This window comes from Chrysemys picta, chromosome 19 (assembly GCF_011386835.1).
Source record: "Chrysemys picta bellii isolate R12L10 chromosome 19, ASM1138683v2, whole genome shotgun sequence".
Lineage (NCBI taxonomy): Eukaryota > Metazoa > Chordata > Testudines > Emydidae > Chrysemys > Chrysemys picta.
In genome coordinates this window covers 255714-277521 of record NC_088809.1, presented here as the reverse complement: position 1 = coordinate 277521, position 21808 = coordinate 255714, and the positions used below count along the sequence as shown (strand labels likewise).

Below are 21808 nucleotides of genomic sequence, written 5' to 3'. Positions count from 1 at the left end.
CTCTGTGCTGCGCAGTGGCGGCGGTGGCGTGGCCCAGCTCCAGCTGGGTGGTGCGGCTGTAGCGCCGCCAGCCACGGGTGCTCCAGGCAGCGCAGTAAGGGGGCACGGAGCAGGGAGAAGGGGCTGGATAGAGGGCAGGGGGTTCGGCGTGGTGGTCAGTGGGCAGGGGTGTGGATAGGGGTCGGGGAGGGGAATAGGGGTTGAATGGGGGCAGGGGTCCTGGAGGACAGTCAGGAAGGAGGGGGGGTTGGATGGGGTGGCAGGGGGCAGTCAGGGGACAGGGAGAAGGGGTGGTTGGATGGGGCAGGGGTCCCGCGGGGGCTGTCAGGAATGAGAGGAGTGGTTGGATGGGGCAGCGGGGGTCAGGGGACAGGGAGCGGGGGTGTATGGATGGGGTCCCTTCCAACCTTGATATTCTAGGATTCTAAGAAGAGGTAAGTGCAGTTGAGGAGAGAGAAGTAGTATGTAAGTGAGTTTGAAGGAGTGGAGTTGTCTTACTAGCTTAATGATGTGAAAAGAGGCAAAAGAAATCCCTTTTCTCATATTAATTATTGTTTATAGATCTTTGTTATAATTTCAGTTGTGCTGTTGATAGAAATCAGGAAAAGGTGCCTGGACTAGAGCTGCCAACTTGTTAGCACTTTGTGCATTTACTGCTCCATGAAAGGCTGTTTACCTCAAGGCAGGTCCTTTACCACAGGGTAGGGAAATGGGAAAGCAATTCAGACTCACTGAAAGACCCTTGGGGAGATCTGGATTCAGTTTAATTCTTTTTTTTTTTAAAAAGTCTAAAATTATTCTAGGAAGATAAATTATTCGTTTTGACAAGAATACTTAATCTCAGCACTGTTTACTAGTTCCTGGAAGTGGCGTATCAACCAGTATAAATATTTTCAATAGTGAACAAAGTAGTAATCATTATTCTTGTGATGTTTGATCCTGCTTTATTACTGATTGGAATTTTAGCAATAACTTTTTCTCCCAAAGCTGCCTTGTCTTCTGGAAAACTGGCCATTGCTAGTGTGAAGTGAATTGGGGTTGCTTTATTAATGGGATTTGCTTTATTTTCTCTTGTTTGTATGCTGGTCCTGTGTCTGTGCTTTGTGGGCAAAGTGGTCTGTGTGTCGTGACAGTCTCGGCCTTTTGATTTCACTGGTTTTGGTTGCAGGCGGCAGGGAGTGACGGTATCCGGTTGACAATGGAGAGTGCTCTGACAGCCCGTGACCGTGTGGGGGTTCAGGATTTCGTCCTGCTAGAGAACTTTACTAGCGAAGCAGCCTTTATTGAAAACCTACGTAAACGATTCAAGGAGAATCTGATCTATGTGAGTAGCAGAGAGCAGCCAGAGTGCTGATCTTTGACTAGAATTTGGATATTTGCTCTGAAAACTGGACATAGTGATTTTGTTCTGCAGGTGTGGGATCTGGATGTGGTGGTGTCCACCAGCTCCCCTTTTATAGCCCATGATCCTGTTTCTCAGACCTGTTCTGTGAACTGACATGTTGGCATATATAGGGCCTGATTTTCAGGTTGCTAAGCATCTGCAGCTCCAGTTAACTTCAGCTGGAATTCTGAGTGCCCGGCACCACTGAAAATCCAGCACATACTATATTCTTCCGACTTCATAAACCTATTCTGTTGTGGTCTTAACAAACCCAGGCTTAGCTCTGATCCCAAATATTGGAATGAATGGTCAAAAATAACCCTGTACTGAAGTTGCATTGCTGGGATGTCCAAAAGCATTGAAGCAGTCACTGAGGGTACGTCTATACTTACCTCCGAGTCCGGCAGTAAGCAATCGATCTTCTGAGATCGATTTATCGTGTCTTGTCTAGACGCGATAAATCGATCCCGGATTGATCCCGGAAGTGCTCGCCGTCGACGCTGGTACTCCTGCTCCGCGAGAGGAGTACGCGGAGTCGACGGGGGAGCCTGCCTGCCGCGTCTGGACCCACGGTAAGTTCGGACTAAGGTACTTCGACTTCAGCTACGTTATTCACGTAGCTGAAGTTGCGTATCTAAGGCCTGGTCCACACTAACCCCCCACTTCGGACTAAGGTACGCAAATTCAGCTACGTTAATAACGTAGCTGAATTTGAAGTACCTTAGTTCAAACTTACTGCGGGTCTGGACGCGGCAGGCAGGCTCCCCCGTCGATGCCGCGTACTCCTCTTGCTGAGCTGGAGTACCAGCGTCGACGGCAAGCACTTCCGGGATCGATTTATCACGTCTAGACAAGACGCGATAAATCGACCCCAGAAGATCGATCGCTTACATCCGGACCAGGAAGTAAGTATAGACGTACCCTTAGTTCGAAGTGGGGGGTTAGTGTGGACCAGGCCTAAAGGATGTAAGTGCAGCATTTTCGGTAAAAGGGACATATCCAGTACAAGTTCTGTATTCCCACTTTTACTAGCTGTGAGGTTGTTTCTTCAGACTCCCAAATCACTCTCTCCAAAGCGGTTAACAGCATTCCAAATGCCATTGTTGCAGGCTGGCCTTGTAACAATATCTGAGATTCCAGAGTAATTCTGAAGGCTCTTGTAGAAATAGATGCTAGCCTTCATGTAATGCTTTTCCTTTTGGCTCTTTTCAGACTTACATTGGCTCAGTTCTGGTATCAGTAAATCCATACAAGGATCTGGAAATCTACAGCAAACAACACATGGAGCGATACCGTGGCGTCAGTTTCTATGAAGTCTCTCCTCACCTGTGAGTGGCCTGTGGGTAAACAATACAGTTTGTGCTATTCCCACGTGGCTTGTTTAATACTGGTATACAGAAAGCAAGACTTTTTTTCCCTTCCATCTTCCAAACAGAGTACTGGAGTGGAGGCAAAAGAGACCTTTAGAAAGGGTGGTGTCTGGCTGTTTTATTCCTGCTTCTCTTTCCAAAGAGAGTGAGTTGCCTTTGAGAGCGTTATTTGGAAAGGGAGTTAGTTCCTTCCTGGCCAAATGATTTGAGACTCAGAGGAATCTGAGCTGCTGATCAAGCCTAGGCAGCACCACAGACCTCATTCATAGGGTACGTCTATACTTACTTCCGGGTCCGGCGGTAAGCAATCGATCTTCTGGGTTCGATTTATCGCGTCTAGACAAGACGCGATAAATCGATCCCGGAAGTGCTCGCCATCGACGCCGGTACTCCTGCTCCGCGAGAGGAGTACGCGGAGTTGACGGGCGAGCCTGCCTGCAGCGTCTGGACCCGCGGTAAGTTCGAACTAAGGTACTTCGACTTCAGCTACGTTATTCACGTAGCTGAAGTTGCGTATCTTAGTTCGAAGTGGGGGGTTAGTGTGGACCAGGCCTTAGATTCATAGATTCTAGGACTGGAAGGGTCCTCGAGAGGTCATCGAGTCCGGTCCCCTGCCCGCATGGCAGGACCAAATACTGTCTAGACTATCTCTGATAGACGTTTATCTAACCTACTCTTAAATATCTCCAGAGATGGAGATTCCACAACTTCCCTAGGCAATTTATTCCAGTGTTTAACCATCCTGACAGTAAGGAACTTTTTCCTAATGTCCAACCTAGACCTCCCTTGCTGCAGTTTAAGCCCATTGCTTCTTGTTCTATCCTTAGAGGCTAAGGTGAACAAGTTTTCTCCCTCCTCCTCCTTATGACACCCTTTTAGATACCTGAAAAATAGATACCATTTAGATACCATTATTCCAAGGTTATTCAGTGTCTAGATGATCTGGTTCTAAGTTTCCCTTGCTGCTAAGCAGTTTATTCAGCTTATGACTAAACTGGGGGAAAGTAAGTGTGTGTGTGTGATGGGTTTTTTCCTACCTCCTCTGTCACTGCTTGACCAATATTAATCTGGTATTTCCCTTGTTGCTAAGATACCATGAGCCCGTTGGAACAAGGAATGTATTTATTTACATGGCCTGTTGAACATTCACAATTTCCTATTTAAAATAACTTTCAAGCTTCAAAAATCTTTTATTTTTGAACGTAACTGAATTTTTCTGTCAGACCAAAAGAGAGAGAGAGGACACAGCTGAGTGAGCCTAGCTGACCAAAGTGCTCGCTGAGCCAGGGCCGAATCCTGAGATACCTCTTCCAAAGACCTTTGAAGGGACAGGGAGAACTATTTGGGCTGTTTCCTGTTGTTGGCAGGTGACTCAACAGTGCAAGTGAGATGGGAGTATGTTACAAGCATGATGAGGTGGTGCTAGAAACATGGTTGCTTGGGAAAATCCAGAATCCTGTCTATACATATGTTAATTGGAATGTAACATTTTTGGAACAGGGGCTGTTTATTTGTTTGCAGTGTACAACACTGAGGATTCTGTGAGCACTAAACAAATCCTTTAAATATTGGAGCATTACCCAGTTCTGCTTCTATTCAGTTATACATTGTACAAGAGAAGATGTGCCCTGCAAAGTATTACTCTTTCAAACAGGCCAAGAATAAAAAAAGTTCTCACCCTCATTGCAACCAGTTGATGAGAAATTGTAACAGGATTTACTTGAGATGTACAAAGTGCAGGGACTGCCAACACTATTCTGATATAGGAGACGGTATTTCCAGACTAACTCCCTTAGGGGTATTATTGTTGCACAGAAAATAATTTGAATATTTTTAAATGTTGTGGGAAACAGACTCATTTTAAGCATTGGACTGTGCTGTTTCATCGACTACTGTTAGCAGCAATTCAGACCATTTTTCCGAGGCTTTTTTTAAAATGGGCTCTATAAAATGAAAACAATTCTACCTTGCTATCCAAATATCAAAATACTTTAAAGCTACTGGGAACACTTGAGAGTCAGATTCTGTGGAGTCTGTAGTACCTAGTCATTGAAAAGAAAAAAGGTTTATTCCAGTGGACTTGAAATGCTGCATGTCTCTGTGACAATCAGGGTCCAGGCACCCCAAAGAGAGAATGGGGGGGTCTGATCTCCCAAGAGTAAACAATTTAATCAGCTGGTTGTGTACAATGTTATTGTGTATAAAAAAGTTGGGTAAGGTCTTCTATGAAAGCTTGTAATGTTCTGAACTTCATCATTATGAGATAGGTGTATACAAACTGTGTTTATTTATTTATGTATATTAGGGTTACCATATTCAAACATTTAAAAAAGAGGACACTCCATGGGGCCCCGGCCCCGCCCCCATTCCAACCCCTTCCCCGCCCCCATTCCAACCCCGTCCCCAAAGTCCCTGCCCCAACTCTGCCCCCTCCTCTGAGCACCCTGCATTCCCCCTCCTCCCTCCCGCTCTGATCTTGGTTGGGGGTTGCTAAGTGCTTCCCTGCTCCCCACTTGCCCTGCAGCCCCTGCACCTCCCCCGCCCCTGCAGCCTCTGTGTCCCCCGTCTGCCCTGCCCCTGCGCCCCCCTGCCCGCCTGCCCTGCTCCTCCTCGCCCTGCAGCCTCTGCACCCCCCGCCTGCCCTGCCCCTGCACCCCCCTGCCCCTGCCTGCCCTGCTCCTCCTCGCTCTGCAGCCCCTGCAGTCCCTGCAGCCTCTGTGCCCCCTGTTCCCCACTCGCCCTGCAGCCCCTGTGCCCCCTGTTCCCCACTCGCCCTGCAGCCCCTGTGCCCCCTGTTCCCCACTCGCCCTGCAGCCCCTGTGCCCCCTGTTCCCCACTCGCCCTGCAGCCCCTGTGCCCCCTGTTCCCCACTCGCCCTGCAGCCCCTGTGCCCCCTGTTCCCCACTCGCCCTGCAGCCCCTGTGCCCCCTGTTCCCCACTCGCCCTGCAGCCTCTGTGCCCCCTGTTCCCCACTCGCCCTGCAGCCTCTGTGCCCCCTGTTCCCCACTCGCCCTGCAGCCTCTGTGCCCCCTGTTCCCCACTCGCCCTGCAGCCTCTGTGCCCCCTGTTCCCCACTCCCCCTGCAGCCTCTGTGCCCCCTGTTCCCCACTCGCCCTGCAGCCTCTGTGCCCCCTGTTCCCCACTCGCCCTGCAGCCTCTGTGCCCCCTGTTCCCCACTTGCCCTGCAGCCTCTGTGCCCCCTGTTCCCCACTTGCCCTGCAGCCCCTGCAGCCTCTGTGCCCCCTGTTCCCCACTTGCCCTGCAGCCCCTGCAGCCTCTGTGCCCCCTGTTCCCCACTTGCCCTGCAGCCCCTGCACCCCTGCAGCCTCTGTGCCCCTTGTTCCCCACTCGCCCTGCAGCCCCTGCACCCCCCGCCCCTACAGCCTCTGTGCCCCCCTACCCCTGCAGTCTCTATGCCCCTGCCTGCCCTGCTCTCCTCGCCCTGCAGCCTCTGCACCCCCCACCTGCCCTGCTCCCCCGCTCACCCGGCAGCCTCTGCCTGGCGGGGGCTTCAGACACTCAGCTGCGACCAGGGCAGCACAGGTCCCTGCAGCCCCAACACACACCGCACTCCCCGCCCCGTGCTGCAGGAAGGGTCCCCCAGTGGCCGGGGAGTCCCCGCCCACGAGGGAAGCCCGAGATGTTGGCTGGGCCTGGCCTCCCCGTGGCCCTGCGGGCTCGGCTGGGGCGCGCGGTCCGCCCGGCCTCTGGGGGCAGCAGCAGCCCCTTCGCCGCCTTCTGTGGCTGCGCCCTCCCTTCCCCCACCTGAGCTCGCTACAATCTAGCTGGGCGGCTGGGCTGCTCTGCGGACTCTGCGGGTCGTGCTGGGGCCGGGCGGACCCTGGCTTATGCTGCCTCCCTATTTCCCCGGACATGTTCAGCTTTTTGGCAATTCCCCCCCCGGACGGGGATTCGAGTACCAAAAAGCCGGACATGTCCGGGGAAATCCGGACGTATGGTAACCCTAATGTATATAGAGAACTGGGTTTGTAAAGCTTTACCTCTACATCGCAGTGGTCAGCCAAGCAGGGAGGGACTGCCTCCCCAACCAGACAAGACTACTTCCAAGCACCTACCATTGTACTACCCAGGAAAAGACAAATTATGGGCTATCAGAGTTAATGGGAAAACACAGAGACATCCTGGCTAGAATTTCCCCATCCAAAGTAAGGATGAGTCACCATGCAAGTGGGGGGAACAAAAGACTTAAAAAAGGAGACTTGAAACTGTAGTTGTTTTAGCTGTTATAGTGTGTCCATGGATTCACAGAGACTGTGAATAATAATGTGGACAGCAGTCATCCCTAAATAAATGAGATGCATCACAAAATATAAGGTATGCAGTACTGTTGGCCTTTCCCTTGTACTTAAGGGGATTATAAATCCCATACATAAGAATATGCAGTCCAGAGGCAAACTCTAAAACTAAAATACAGTTTACATTTATTCAACTGTTTTGATTTGGGAAATGCCCCAGAAGTGGAATTTGGATAGAGAAGGGAGAGGAATTTGATAAACTATAATAAATTACATTTTTACAAAGCAAAATCTTAAGTAGCAAAAGAAGAAATTGTTGCTCGCTAATGCTCCTTTCTTTGCAAGGAATGTGTTTGAAATTCTATAATCCAGCTTGATTTAAACAAGACTTGGTGTATTAAGGTACTCCGGAAAACTGGTGTGAGCAGTAATTATAGAAGCTTTGGATCAGAGTTTCTCAATCCATATAAACACTATTCTCAAAGAACCATCTTTTCTAGGATTTTGCACTGTTAGAATATTGGGCTGGAGTTGGCATTTCTTCTGGTTGTGATTGTGACAGTATGGATACTCTAAAAACCTAAATGAGGAATCTCTGCCTTTCATGTTTGTGAAAGCAGACTTAATTTCCAGTTATCATTGTTCCTTAGTTATGCTATTGCTGACAACTCATACCGTTCCCTTCGCATTGAGAGGAAGGATCAGTGCATCCTGATATCTGGGGAGAGCGGAGCTGGAAAAACTGAAGCCACCAAGAAAATCCTGCAGTACTATGCAGTGACATGTCCAGCCAGTGACCAAGTTGAAACAGTGAAAGATCGTCTCCTACAGTCCAATCCGGTCTTAGAGGTAATTTGAAGTCCAGGATATGAAACTTGGCATTGTGTAGGCAACTCAGTCCCCTGATTTACCGCAGATATGCATTTGGTGCTGTATTTTTCTGGTGTTATAGTGACCTCTAGTGTCCAGTTCTGTACAATCCTTACAGTTCCCTTTACTGTTTCCACCATCCTTTCAAAACAATGTTCTGTGTGTGGGCCTGTGGGAGGGAGACGTTTGGCAGGCTTAGGCAAGGCTGGGAGGTCTGTGACTATTATGTGCAGGCTAATGAGTTCCTATGACGTCATACTGGTGATGAGGGAAGAAGCTTTAACAAGACCTCTTCGGGTGGCACATTTTCCTAACAAGGAGGAGAGGAGTGGTTTAACAGGCCCATGCAAGGTAATAACCTTACATTTGCAGTATGCGTACAGCTCAAACAATCAGAACTCAGGTAGCTGCTTACTTTCTTGTTAGGCTATATCTACCCTAGAGAGCTTACAGTGTGGTAGCTGTACCACTGTAAGATCTCTCATGTAGCCGCTTTATGCCGATGGGAGAGAGCGCTCCTGTCAACATAATTAAACCATCCCCAAAGAGCAGCAATAGCTATGTTGGCGGGAGAAGCTCTCCCGCCGACATAGCGCTGTGCACACTACCACTTATGCTGGCAAAACATATGTCACTCAGGGGTAGACAAACCTGTGTCTGTAAGCCAGTAAATAAGCCACTGGCAGGTTTGTGAAAAATATTTTAAAATGCCCTATTTTGTGGTTTCCTTGTTTTTGAAGCTTGTTTACTTTTTTATCTGGTATCTTTTTAATTTAGGCATTTGGAAATGCAAAAACCCTTCGGAATGATAACTCCAGCCGATTTGGGAAATACATGGATGTGCAGTTTGATTACAAGGTGAAAATCTGTTTTATATTCCTCATTGTAGCCTTGCTCGGATGCCCAAGCACATAGATATTGAGATCTGCCGCAACAGTTCAGGTGTAGTAACAATCCTAGCCTCTTGTGAATGGAGTCTACTGTTTCAGAAAAGTTTGGGTACAAAGAATTTTCTAGAGTTCAGATTTATAATTGTGTATCTCTCTCTATATATAGATACACACATTTCATTGTGAAGCAGCTAGAATTGCTACAGGCACAGCATGGCTGACACAAACACAAAAGTTAAGAAAGTGAAAAGTCAAACCAAAAGGTACAGAGACTCTGTTCTTCCACCTACAAGCACTCACCTTACCACTACCACAACTACTGTGCACCACAGACAATGCACCACGACCATTACACTGCCCTGTTTTCATCCTGGTTCACAAATACTTTTACCAGCTAATTTTTCCCAATCCTAGTGATTGTGGATGTGTAGTGCAGTAGTTGGTTGTGCTGAGGAGAGGGTAGTTTAATAAAGCGTTGTGTGCACAATGGTTATTAAAGGAGGTGATGAAAGGCTTGTATCCCTAGGGGGGAAGAGTTAAGGTTGCAGTGTATGGTTGTAGTGGCAGTGGTAAGGTAAGTGTTTATGAGTGGAGTAGTAGAGGGTATTTACTGTTAGGGGGTTGAACTTCTCCTTCCCTTGCCTTTATGGGTTTGTTTCAAGTATGTGGTATGTGCAGCAACCCTCATAGCGTCCAGCAAATTTCTGTGTATGTATTAATGCCACGGAGTTTTTTAAAGTTTAATTGGGGGTGGGTATTATTGGCGGAGAGGAGAGAGAGGAAAACCTGTGGAGGTAGAAGTGTGTTTGCAGTGTTATTGTAGTTGTGGTGATCCTGGGATATTAGAGAGACCAAGATAGAAGTGTGGCAGGAGAATATTTTATCCACCAGCTGCTGTGCATGAACCATTCTCTGTTGTAGGGTAAACTCTGACAGAAAAGTGTAGCTCGTTATGTGGAATGTTTGGTGTGCTATCTATCGGTTTTATGTGTGTCCCATCAACAACTTATCATACTTGTGGGCACAGCTCACAAACTTTCAGTTATAATGCAAATAAGAGCTAAAAATGACCCTAAACTAAACATTTTAGAAAATCTTCCCATTACATCCTTTCTCTTCAGGGCCACCTCTCTACCAAGCTATGAATAGCTAATCAGTGTTTTGTAGGAAATATGTCAATAGTGAAAAGCAGGATAGCCCAGGCAAGATTTCAGCCAGGGCCCAGATTCAAAGTTTTCCTACTACAAATATATATTAAGAGAAACCAAATCAAAACTACATAGAAAGTTCAAATGGCATAAAAATTAATCCAGTGAAAAATCTTACATCAGTTGGCCACCTACTTTTAGAGAAAAATAAGAATCTCTGCTCCATTTTAGCCCATGTTAGAACACGCATTAACTAAAGCACCTCAATTTTTATATATACAGATATATAAAAAAAATATGGAGGATGCTGGGGTCCTGCGGGGGAGAGGGGAAGCATGTGATCCTGAAATTAAAGACTGTGAATATGCACAAAGGGACAGAATTAAGATTGTAGAGGCAACCTTAGTTTTCTTTGTAGAATTAATGTATATAGCTTTATCTTGTGTAGTTTGTTTGTTTCCTTTCTAAACTAAATACCACAATGCCATGAGAATTAACATAGTGTAAAACCTAGATAGACAGAAATCATCCTAAGCTTTTAAATATCTCTGGACCATGGTGTGACGGGTTAGATCACAGAAACCCCCTTGGGAGCTGCCATCTGATGTGCCAAGACTTCTGTCCCTGTTTTCCCTGCCAGCTCAGGACTCTAGCATCCTGTCTTGCTGAGCCAGACACTCCCGTCTGCTCCAACACAGACCCAGGGTCTGAATTACTTGCCCCAAAGCTGCAGGTTTACCTGAAAACAGCTCACAGACGTGTGCTTGTCTTTAGCACTCAGATGCCCAACTCCCAATGGGGTCTAAACCCAAATAAATCCGTTTTACCCTGTATAAAGCTTATGAAGGGTAAACTCATAAATTGTTCGCCCTCTATAACACTGATAGAGAGATAAGCACAGTTGTTTGCTCCCCCAGGCATTAATACGTACTCTGAGTTAATTAATAAGTAAAAAGTGAAATTCAGAAAGTAGGATTTAAGTGGTTCCAAGTAGTAACAGACAGAACAAAGTAAGTCACCAAGCAAAATAAAATAAAATGTGCAAATCTATGTCTAATCAAACTGAATACAGATAATCTCACCCTCAGAGATGCTTCGGTAAGTTTTTTTTCCTCAGACTGGACACCTTCCAGGCCTGGGCACAATTTTTTCCCCTGGTACAGCTCTTGTTCCAGCTCAGGTGGTAGCTAGGGGATTCTTCATGATGGCTCCTCTCTCCCCTTTGTTCTGTTCCACCCCTTTATATATCTTTTGCATAAGGCGGGAATCCTTTGTCCCTCTGGGTTTCCACCCCCCCTCACTGGAAAAGCACCAGGTTAAAGATGGATTCCAGTTCAGGTGACATGATCACATGTCACTGCAAGACTTCATTACCCACTTCCAGCACACACATATACAGGAAGACTCACAGGTAAAACACAGCCATCTGCAAACAATGGTCCTGGTTAATTGGAGTCATCAAGATTCCAAACCACCATTAATGGCCCACACTTTGCATAATTACAATAGGCCCTCAGAGTTATATTTTATAGTTCTAGTTTTAGATACAGGAGTGGTACATTTATACAATAGGGTGATCACACTCAGTAGATTATAAGCTTTGTAATGATATCTTACAAGAGACCTTTTGCATGAAGCATATCCCAGTTACATTATATTCACTTATTATCATATTTTTATAAAACCATGTAGACTACACAACGTCACACATGGACTCCATCCTTGTCTCTAATATAGAAGAAATGGAAAAGGTCCAGAGAAAAGCAACAAAATTATTAGAGGCAAGGATGGAATCCATGTCAAGAGACATGTATAAGTTTTTTGTGATGGGGTGACCAGAAGTGAACACAACATTCAAGGTGAGCTGTAATATTGATCTGTGTAATGGTTTTATATTTTGAGTTTTATTCTCTAATACTTTGTGTTTGATCTACTCTGTGGAAGTCTAAGAGCTCAAACTCACACTCAGTATTTGTTAGTTTGAGATAGTTTATGCTATTACATGACACAGATTATTTCTAATTTTTGTGACCCATTATTCCAAACTCTTTGTCTTTGATATTCTGCCATCAAAGAAGCAGGATGTTTCAGCTTATCTTCTTTGGTTTAGGGGGCACCTGTGGGGGGTCACATCCTGAACTACCTACTGGAGAAATCTCGGGTTGTCCATCAGAATCATGGAGAGAGGAACTTTCACATCTTCTACCAGCTGTTAGAGGGAGGGGAAGATGACCTACTGCGGCGTCTGGGCCTTGAGAAGAACCCCCAACAGTACCATTATCTAGTGAAGGTGTGAACAGGGTCCTGCAGATTGCTAATTTCTTGGTTTGCATGTTCAGTAAAGGGAAAAACTCTCCTTACCTGATAGACTTCGTTGGTGTTGAAGGAGAGATCAGAATGTTGATCTATAAGGAGAGAGAGAAACTTTCTGGGTGAAAGTAATGATCATCATTATTAAACTAACTATCCTGTATTATAGGATAGATGTGATTCTTAGTTTTACTTCTCAGTATCTTTCCCTCACTTGACAGAGTTATAAAGATACTGGTGAGATGGCCCCTTCTGTAACAATTAACAGATGATAGAACTATGTGGGCTGTATGTACAATGCGTCAGGCTGTAAGGATTGTTATATCTCAAAATCTGTGTTTTTAGGGTCAGTGTGCGAGGGTCAGTTCCATCAGTGATAAAAACGACTGGAAGGTTGTGCGAAGGGCCCTGTCAGTCATTAACTTCAACGACAATGAGGTAGAGGTAAGAAATGCCTTGAAGTACATCTGAGTCTTCTCCCCTTAGAGGCCTGTCCTGCTTCAGTTAGTTCTTTCTGCCAGGAGGCAGCCTTTGAATGAGTGCCCTTCAGAAAGCTAAATGTAAAAATGTCTCCTACTGATGGACATATAAAGAAACTGCCCTCTCCCCACCCAACTAAGCTTTAATCCATATCGATTCCCATCTTCTTGTTTCTCTTGTACTAGGATTTGCTGAGCATTGTAGCTAGTGTGTTGCACCTGGGGAATGTGCAGTTTGCTGCCGATGAACAGGGCAATGCTCAGGTGACCACAGAGAACCAGATTAAATATCTGGCCAGGGTGAGTATAATCCCTTGGAGACATTCCCATATACTAATGTACTTGGTTCTGTTGCTGTTGTATTACTCCAGGGTAAGATTTAGTAGTTATTAGATCTTGACACTATTAAAGGGATGCAATCAATTGAAAGTCACTTTTCTGTAGGAAATAATTAAGGTCAGAGGTTTAAAATTTTACCCAATTCCTATTAGCCTCTGTGGAAAAATACCTTGCATGCGCTTTCTCCAAGCCTTTGCCTCTCTGCCATTATAGAAATATCTTGCTTTTCTTTTCTAGCTTATCCACTGTTTTTCTGCTGCCCACCCCATGCCTATCTATGCATCCATATGCAGGACCTTGGAGTTTTACCAGAATCCTGATAGCCATAAACAGATATTCTACTGTCTTGGAGCATTGTTCAGTTGAGAACCTAATATACACTCCCAAGTTCTGGGGTTCCTGACAGTATCCTGTTTCTAGATCCCACTCAGGGGCTTCATTTTTCATGTCAACCTTAGGCTATAATAGGCTTCTCATTAAATTTGGAGCCTACCTTCTCTCCAGAAACCCTCTTTTGGCTGCCGGGAGAGAGAGAAGCATTCTCTCTTTCTCTTCCCCCTTTCAGCCCCAGAGACACTTGTTTGCAGTGTGGGTGGGTGTTTGAGCTACTTAACCCTGCTCCCAACCTCCTAGCTGCTGTGATAAGTCTTTCTCCCTGTATTATAACACCCCCTCAGCTTTTTCTTACTCTGCCCTTCCCCATGCCTGCCCCTGCTGGTGTAGTGTCCTGATGATCTGATTAGGATTGTTGTGTCTGTGCTGGGTGCAATACAAATACCCTCCTTCCCCAAAGAGCTTACAATTTAAGATAACTGACATGTGGAGAGTGGGGAAAAAAGGGATACAGTCAATGACAAACAATATTGATATGTATTTGCATTAAAACATTTATAAGTTGTCAACTTTCCCCACTTGCTTCTTGGTCCACATTGATTAGAGTATTTCTTGTAGGCATCTCACCAGAGAGGGTCTTGAGGAGGGATTTGGAGGAGAGGATAGTGGCCTTACTGATCAGGTCAGAGAGGATGATCCATGTGTAAGGGTTGGCCAGGAAGAGGGCACAGAGGTGTTTGTGTGAAAAGCTGACAAACAGGCAGATAAGGCTGATATCATTGCTAGAGCAGAGGAGGCAGAAAGACTAAGGGGTGATGCAGTAACAGATGAGAGGAGGAGGAGAAGAAGGGAGGAGCAAGTTGTGGAAGGTATTGATGGTGAAGATGGGAAACCAGTGAAAAGATTCAGAGTGTGGGAGTGATGTGGCTATAGCAATAGGTGAGGAAGATGATCTCACAGCTAGAGAGGAGGTGGTTATAGTGAGATAATGAAGTCTGTGTGAGTGTTTTGACTATCTGGACTGAGAGAAAAGGATGGTGACATTAGTTCTTCTTTGAGTGCTTGTTCACGTCGATTCCATTGTAGGTGTGCGTGCCCACGTGCACAATTGTCGGAGACTTTTGCCTTAGCGGTATCCGTAGGGTCGGCCGTGGTGCCCTCTGGAATGCTGCGCCCATGCATCGGTATATCAGGCACTGCCGGCCCTACTCCCTCTCAGTTCCTTCTTACCGCCTGTAGTGGTCGGTCGGAGCACTTTCACTTGCTTCGCAAGCGGTCAGCAGTTTTTCTTCTCTCTCTCAACCTCCTATTCCAACTGTAAATAGTTCTATATGTTAGTTAGTTAGTTAGTAAGTGCCTGATAAGTGTTAGTCAGTTGTGGGGGGATGGAGGGGGCACGGGACTTTGACCCAGGTGGGGCATGCCCTCATCTCCAGGTTTTAAGCCCTGTTCTGACTGCAACAGGCCTACGCCTGTTAGCAACCCACACAGTAGCTGTTTAAAGTGCCTGGGGGAATCCCACATAAAAGAAAGGTGTCGCATCTGTAAGAACTTTTGTCCCAAGACACAAAGAGCGCAACATTCTATTAAGGACACTTCTGATGGAGACCGCCCTTCGTCCAGATTGTGAGCCGGCACAGCCCAACGCAGCACCCAGTACTTTGGCTTCGGAGTGTAGTGCACCTCCGGCACCAGGCTCCTCCCAGTACCTGCCCCCATCGCCGGTGTCGAAGAAGAAGGTTAAGACGATGGCACTGAGCAAACCTAATCAGGGGCTGTTGGGCAAAGGACCCGGCTTGGGCCACCTGCCAAATCTGGACCTGCAAGAGGGCTCAGCCCCGGAGAATTTCTCCCTCCAAAGGGACCCACTTCCAACTCTGGGGAGGGGGAGGAGACCCAGACTGACAGTGCAGTCAACACCCGCTCAGCTCCTGGCACCAGAAGAGCATAGAGCACTCCTGCTGCAACTGGCCCCGCATTTGGCATTGGATCTGACTAAGGCTCCCCACGAGGGCAAGCCCGCTGGAAAGGCCTTGGACAAGTCAAGCGAGCACCACCAGTCTCCGGAACCAAGGGAGAGCCCTATTTCGCCACATCCTTGGTCTCCGCGTCGACCCAGGTCTTGGGCTCGCCAATAAGAGTTGTCTGAACTGCACTTCTGGTCTCCACCTTCACACTGGAGTTCACCCAGGGACAGACTATCATCCCACAGTCTGCACCAGTTGTCATCACGCCATCAGTCATAGTCACCAAGACCCTGGGGACGCTCCACAGCATGGCGCCGCTCTCCCTACTCCTGGCACCGGTCCCCCGCAGAGACAATTAGACCCCATACCCAGGCTTCAACGACCTGGTCACCAGAGACTGAGGACTTCTCTGGCTCAGAGAAGCAGTTCAGCCCCTCGCCTAGATAGCAGTGCAATTGGGCTCTGGAGGGTGCATCAGCTGCTGCAATGCCAACCTGGCGGCAAGGCCAGTGGCTGACGCAATGGCCTTACTGGAATGCCTGTGGGGTACCAATTATGCCAATGCAGGTGGAACAAGGGTGTCCACGGTGGGTGATGCTCCCTGGCCAGCTGGAGCAAGCCGCTAGAAGCTCCTTGATCGCTGCATTGGACAAGCCCAGATCGGCACCAGTGGCACCAACAACACTGGGATCGGTGCAGGATGCACCGGGGGGCGCTGCGGGCGAAGAACCAGTGCCTACCCCAAGACCTCTCTCCCCGGTGGGTGATGACATCCCGGGACCTCCCTTGGTAGTCCTCTTCCTCCCCACACAAGGCAGTGGCGGGACTCTCCTGGGCTAGTCCACCTGATGACTTCAGGGAGCATCAGGTGCTGCTCCGCAGGGTGGCTGAAAACTTGGGCCTCAAGGTGGAGGAAATGGTGGAGCAAGAGGACACATTGTTTAACATGCTTTCCACGTCCACCCCTGCTCGTGTGGCATTTCCGGTATACGAGGGGGTCCTGAACATTGCCAAGACCCTCTGGCAAACCCCATCCTCCTTTCCACCCAGTTCCAAGAGGGCAGAGAAAAAATATTTTGTCCCACAAAGGGGTTTGGATATCTGTACACTCACCTGCCCCTGGGGTCATTGGTCATTTTCGGCAGCCTATGAAAAGGATAAGCAGGGGCTGGCCAGTTCTACCCTCAAGAATAAAGAGGCAAAGAAACTGGACTTGTTTGGTCACAAAATTTATTCCACAGCCAGCCTCTAGTCTCAGGTGGCAAACCACCAGGCCCTCTTGGGGTGTTACAATTTTAACCTGTGGAACTCCCTCCTCAAAATTCAAGGACTCCATGTCCCAGGAGGCAGCCTAAGAGTTCGGGCCTCTGGTGGAGGGAAGACACTGTGGCAGCCCGGTGCTCCCTCTAGATGGCCTGGGATGTGACCAACTCAGCTGCTCGGGTGGTGGCCTCGGTGGTGGTCATGAGGCGCAGCTCCTTGCTCCAGACTGCCAGCCTGTTCCAGGAGATGCAGGCCTCAATTCAGGACCACCTTTTGATGGTGTCGGACTATTCTCTGACCAGATGGACATGAGGTTGCATGGCCTGAAAGACACTCAGGCTACCCTCCACTCACTGGGGATGCATACGCCTCAGGCCTCCAGGCCGCCGTTCCAGCCTTCTCTGCTGCCAAGGCAGTGGCTGTCTTGGCAGGGGCCTGCAAGAAGGAAAGATACAGGGTTTACCTGCCGCTGACCTTCCTCCTCCCGCTCTCCTGTGCAACTTGGCCCAGTGAAACACCGCGGAGGTCAAAAGCGCTTGTTTTGAGGGTGTGCTTGGTAGCAACGCACCAGTCAACTCATTGGATTTGCCCTTCCCTTTTCCTAAACTGCCTCTGCCCCTTCCGTTTGGCTTGGTCAAGGGTCACCTCAGACCGTTGGGTGTTGGACATAGTGTTATCAGGCTACACCCTCCAGCCTCCCCTCCCTCCCACCCACCCCTTACCTATCCCTCTTCAGAGATCCTTCTCACGAGCAACTCCTTGTTCAGGAGGTAAACAACCTACTGCAACTGGGAGCAGTGGAGGAGGTCCCTCAGGAAATGAAGGGGAAAGGGGTTCTACTCCCATTATTTCCTGATACCGAAGGCAAAAGGGGGCCTATGTCCCATTCTGGACCTGCTACAGCTCAACAAATTCCTCGAAAAGTTGAAGTTTCACATGGTGTCTGTGGCCTCCATTATACCCTCCCTAGATCCGGGCGACCGGTATGTCACTCTCGATTTGAAAGATGCTTATTTCCATGTCTCGATCTTCCTGGGACACAGATGGTTCCTAAGTTTTATGGTGGACCAGTGCCATTTCCAATTTTTGGTGCTCCCCTTTGGCCTCTCCTCGACCCCATGGGTCTTTACAAAGTGTATGGCCCTAGTAGCCACTTACCTGAGACGCTGGGGGGTTCAGGTATACCCATATCTCGATGACTGACTGGCTCATCATGGGCAGATCGCAGGATCAAGTGCAGAGCAGCCTCGATCTGGTGCTAGCCACATACCATGACCTGGGCCTGTTAGTCAAGACGCAAAAGTCAACCCTCGTACTAGTGTAATGGATAGAGTTCATCAAGGCAGTTCTGCACTCCACAAGGGCAAGGGCATTCCTCCCGGAGTCCCGCTTCCAAGCCATGTTGGTGGTAATATCCTGTGTAAGGGATCATCCCTTACTACCGTCCTTACCTGTCTATGGCTGTTAAGTCATATGGCGGCCTGCACCTACGTGGTTCGATGTGCCCAACTCCATCTCTGGCTGTTGCAGGCGTGGTTGGCATCGGAGTACATCCCCAACAGACACAACCTAAACTTGGTAGTCAAAGTGCTGAACCACATTTGGGCATCTCTGGCATGGTGGCTGGACCCTGTGTTGGTCTTGCAGGGAGTTCCCTTTGCGGGCCCGTCCGTGTTTCTGATTCTGGTGACCGATGCTTTGGATCTCGGATGGGGAGCCCACCGGGGGAATCTCAGTACTCAAGGCCGTTGGTCAAGGGTTGACTTCTCCCTTCACATAAAAGCCAAGGAGCTCAGGGTGGTTTGCCTGGCCTGCCAAGGTTTTCGGTCCCAATTGCAGGGCAAGATTGTTCAAGGAACTGAGAGGGCGTAGGGCTGATGGCGCCTGATATACCGATGTATGAGTATGGCACTCTAGTGGGTGTCACAGCTGACCCTATGGATACTGCTAAGGCAAAAGTCTCTGACTGTGGACGTGGGTGCGCACACACCTAGAATGGAATGGACATGAGCAACACATCTCAAAGAACAATTACGAAGCATGGGTAACAGATTTTGTTCTGTGCACTCTGCTGGAATGGTCCTGGTAAACCAGTAATGTCCAGTCACCCTATCTTACTGTTGAGTGCATGTGCCTACTAGAATGAGGAGTGAATCACTGTGAATCTCAGCAGTGGACAGGATGTTTTAATCAGTGCAGAGCAGGACTTGATTAGCTATGGGGCCTAAAGTTTCTAATGTCTCTAAAACAGATGTGAAATTAATACTTTCTCTAATTGAGTTTTCCTTTTGGTGGTTTGCAGCTCCTGGGGGTTGAGGGCTCTGTGCTCCGGGAAGCACTGATCCACAAGACGATCATAGCAAAAGGGGAAGAGGTGAGAACATGAGCTGGCAAACTGGGAGACATCCAGAACTGAAGCCAACTAATATGGTCTGCTTTGTTATCAGGTTAAACAGTTCACCTTCTGGTTACAGATTTCTCACAGGTCTGAGAGGAAACTGTCTCTGTATTTCTTGGTCTCATGTAACCTACTTGTGACTAACTAGTAATCAGTACCTCTGGGAGATTGTGATGTGTGCACAACTAGTTATTAGTATTGTGTTCCGAAGATTGCATCGCTCAGTGGACTGATTTTTTTAATTTGTCTCTTCTCCTTCCACATACAGTTGGTCAGTCCTCTGAATCTGGAGCAAGCAGCCTATGCACGGGATGCTCTAGCCAAGGCAGTATATGGGCGCACCTTCTCCTGGCTAGTGAATAAGATTAACAAGTCTCTTGCCTACAAGGTAAATTTATCTCTCACTTGCACTCCCGTGATCATATTATACCCCTGTGCTACTAAGTGGGTGGGAAGAGTGAGTTCAAACCATTGAACTAGGAAGCAGGGAAGGGGTTCAGCTCAATACTGAACAATGATTTTCTGACCGCATTCCTCTCTCACTGAGAGGAGTGAGGACTAGACAGTAGAATTATATGGGAAGATAGCAGTGGAGGTTCACGACTGCTTTTGAACCTAATGATAAAAGCTACACCAAATGTGACAGAGTATTCTGTGTCTTTGTTACAGGAGGCAGAATGCCCAGGCTGGAGGAGTGCGACAGTTTTAGGGCTGCTTGACATTTATGGATTTGAGGTTTTCCAGCACAATAGGTTTGTTTCACCTCAATGTCTTTGAGCTTTGAATAACCTTGTTTCCTGTGATTTAATCCTGTTATTTTGTTTCCTTCCCACAACATTAGAATAATAGGCTTCCCCATGCCTGGCACTTTTTTAATAGGAGAGGTTTCTGTAACATGAGATTAGGTCTCAACTTCAGGAAATCAACAAACTACCTGATAGTAGTAGGCAAACACCTTCTGAGCGAGAGGCCTAGTCTTAACATCTCTAGATAGGGACATGTGTGCCTAGTTGGGACCCTGCTAGACTCAGCATTCAGTACTATTTATCATCTTAATGTTTCAAGGATGCGAAACTGATTTTTGCCCATCTTGGAGCCTATCTACACGACAGCTGTAATCAGACCTACATGCAGTTGTGTGGCATGGGTATGGGTATGGGTGTCCTCCTTCTAACACATTTTTGTTGTAGTGTGAATGAGAGATCACAATATGGAATTACATTGGAGCCTGTAACCTAACTATGGCAGATATCCATTGTTGGATTTTTAGTGTAGATAGGCCCTTATTTATATCTGCTGTACGCATGTTCCTCCTTGCTTACCTCTGATGGCTCTTTCTCTCTTCTGGGGCAAATCTGACTATTCATTGGTTCATCTCTGTAGAGCTCATATGAGTCTCTAGATCTCTTGCTTGTATCTCTCTTGATTTGTACCCAGATAATGCATGGTGCCTGACCAAAATGGTGCAGACTTTGTTTTATTGAAATACAGTGTGGGAGTGACTAATTCTTTCTGATTGTTTACAGCTTTGAGCAGTTTTGTATTAATTATTGTAATGAAAAACTGCAGCAGCTCTTCATAGAACTCACACTAAAATCAGAACAAGAGGAGTATGAGTCAGAAGGCATAGCGGTAAGAGCCAAGACCTCATTTTGTATTGTTTCCTCTGTAGCATCTCCTATTGGGAGAGGCCAGCTAATTAAAGGGAGCTGATAATAACTTACAGTATGTAAACCAAGAATTTGGAAGTAAATATTTATTTTTACCTTATTTGTCTGTGTGTGATCCACCAGAACTGGTTCATACAAAAGGGGCTTCAAACTGGGCTCTGTTTTTGCACATGCAATCACCTGCTCACAGGTGATAGCATTTATTCAAACAAAACCCATTCAGATTAGAACTAGACCTGTTCCAGCATTAGTGATTATCTTGTTCTGTAGTCGTTTGTCTATACAATGCATAAAAATTTTAATACTGCTCTCAGCTGAGGAAAGTTGTCTTCTAGCTTGCTGGGTTAGAAGCTGTGTGTTTGGCACTGAAAGTCCTGCAGTTTTGCTCACAGCTATGATATTTGTAACTTTGAGGCTATCAAACATCAGAATTAGTCCATAAATTCTTGTCCTGTCAAGAATGTCACATGACATTGTGGCCCTTTGGCATTTTGCTGCCAGAAAATGTAGATCCTACCAATTTATTTTTGGAAAATTATTCTGTTTTCTTCTTGCTGGAGCCTTGCTTCAGAAAAACCCAAACTCCTGCCCTTCATACTTCCAAGCAAGACTGGTAGGAAGGGCAGAATGGTGATTGAGTTGAGTTTGATCCTTTATGTGCTACTGTTGGGATCCATGCAGTCATATAATTAAGAAATAGCAGAAGTGTCTGTGGTGGATTCTCTGCTTACTTACTGTCTGGAGATTCTGTGCGGGTACCTGGTGCTGGCTAAAAGGCACTCAGATGCTTCACTGATGGGTGCTATAGAAGAACCCAGATAGGAGAATAAGGATGCTGTAAGACAACCCTTTAGAAATTTCTGTGCTCCTCCCTCACCTTTTTGTTGCTACCACCAACTAAATATATTTTGTGAATGGCCTGGTTCCCAGTTTCTGAAGACGTTCTTTCTCTTGAATCCTGCATTCAGAATTTGGAGACCTTTTTCAGAGCAGCAACCACAGAGATCGGCTGCTCTTTGAGTTAGGGAGACTACCTTTCACAAATCTGAATGAAAGATGAGAAACTGTGATGACGTGACTCAGTGATGACCTGGAACAAAGAGAAATATTTCATTTTAGGGGGTTTGGTTT

At 47.2% G+C, this 21808-nt stretch overlaps 1 protein-coding gene across 11 annotated transcripts in view; it reads left to right on the top strand.

Moving 5' to 3' along the window:
- Positions 1 to 21808, top strand: part of MYO1C (myosin IC) — a 123389-nt gene that overhangs the window by 61984 nt on the left and 39597 nt on the right. For 9 of the 11 annotated variants that reach the window (XM_065573399.1, XM_042858071.2, XM_065573402.1 and 6 more), the window contains 11 exons: positions 1169 to 1324; positions 2597 to 2712; positions 7661 to 7859; positions 8658 to 8738; positions 12029 to 12208; positions 12574 to 12672; positions 12894 to 13007; positions 18912 to 18983; positions 19276 to 19395; positions 19677 to 19759; positions 20534 to 20639. In XM_065573399.1, the coding sequence (XP_065429471.1) occupies positions 1169 to 1324; positions 2597 to 2712; positions 7661 to 7859; positions 8658 to 8738; positions 12029 to 12208; positions 12574 to 12672; positions 12894 to 13007; positions 18912 to 18983; positions 19276 to 19395; positions 19677 to 19759; positions 20534 to 20639 (1326 nt within the window). Of the gene's footprint in view, positions 1 to 1168; positions 1325 to 2596; positions 2724 to 7660; positions 7860 to 8657; positions 8739 to 12028; positions 12209 to 12573; positions 12673 to 12893; positions 13008 to 18911; positions 18984 to 19275; positions 19396 to 19676; positions 19760 to 20533; positions 20640 to 21808 lie in introns of all 11 variants that reach the window. The other 2 variants (XM_042858072.2, XM_065573403.1) reach the window with 1 other exon arrangement.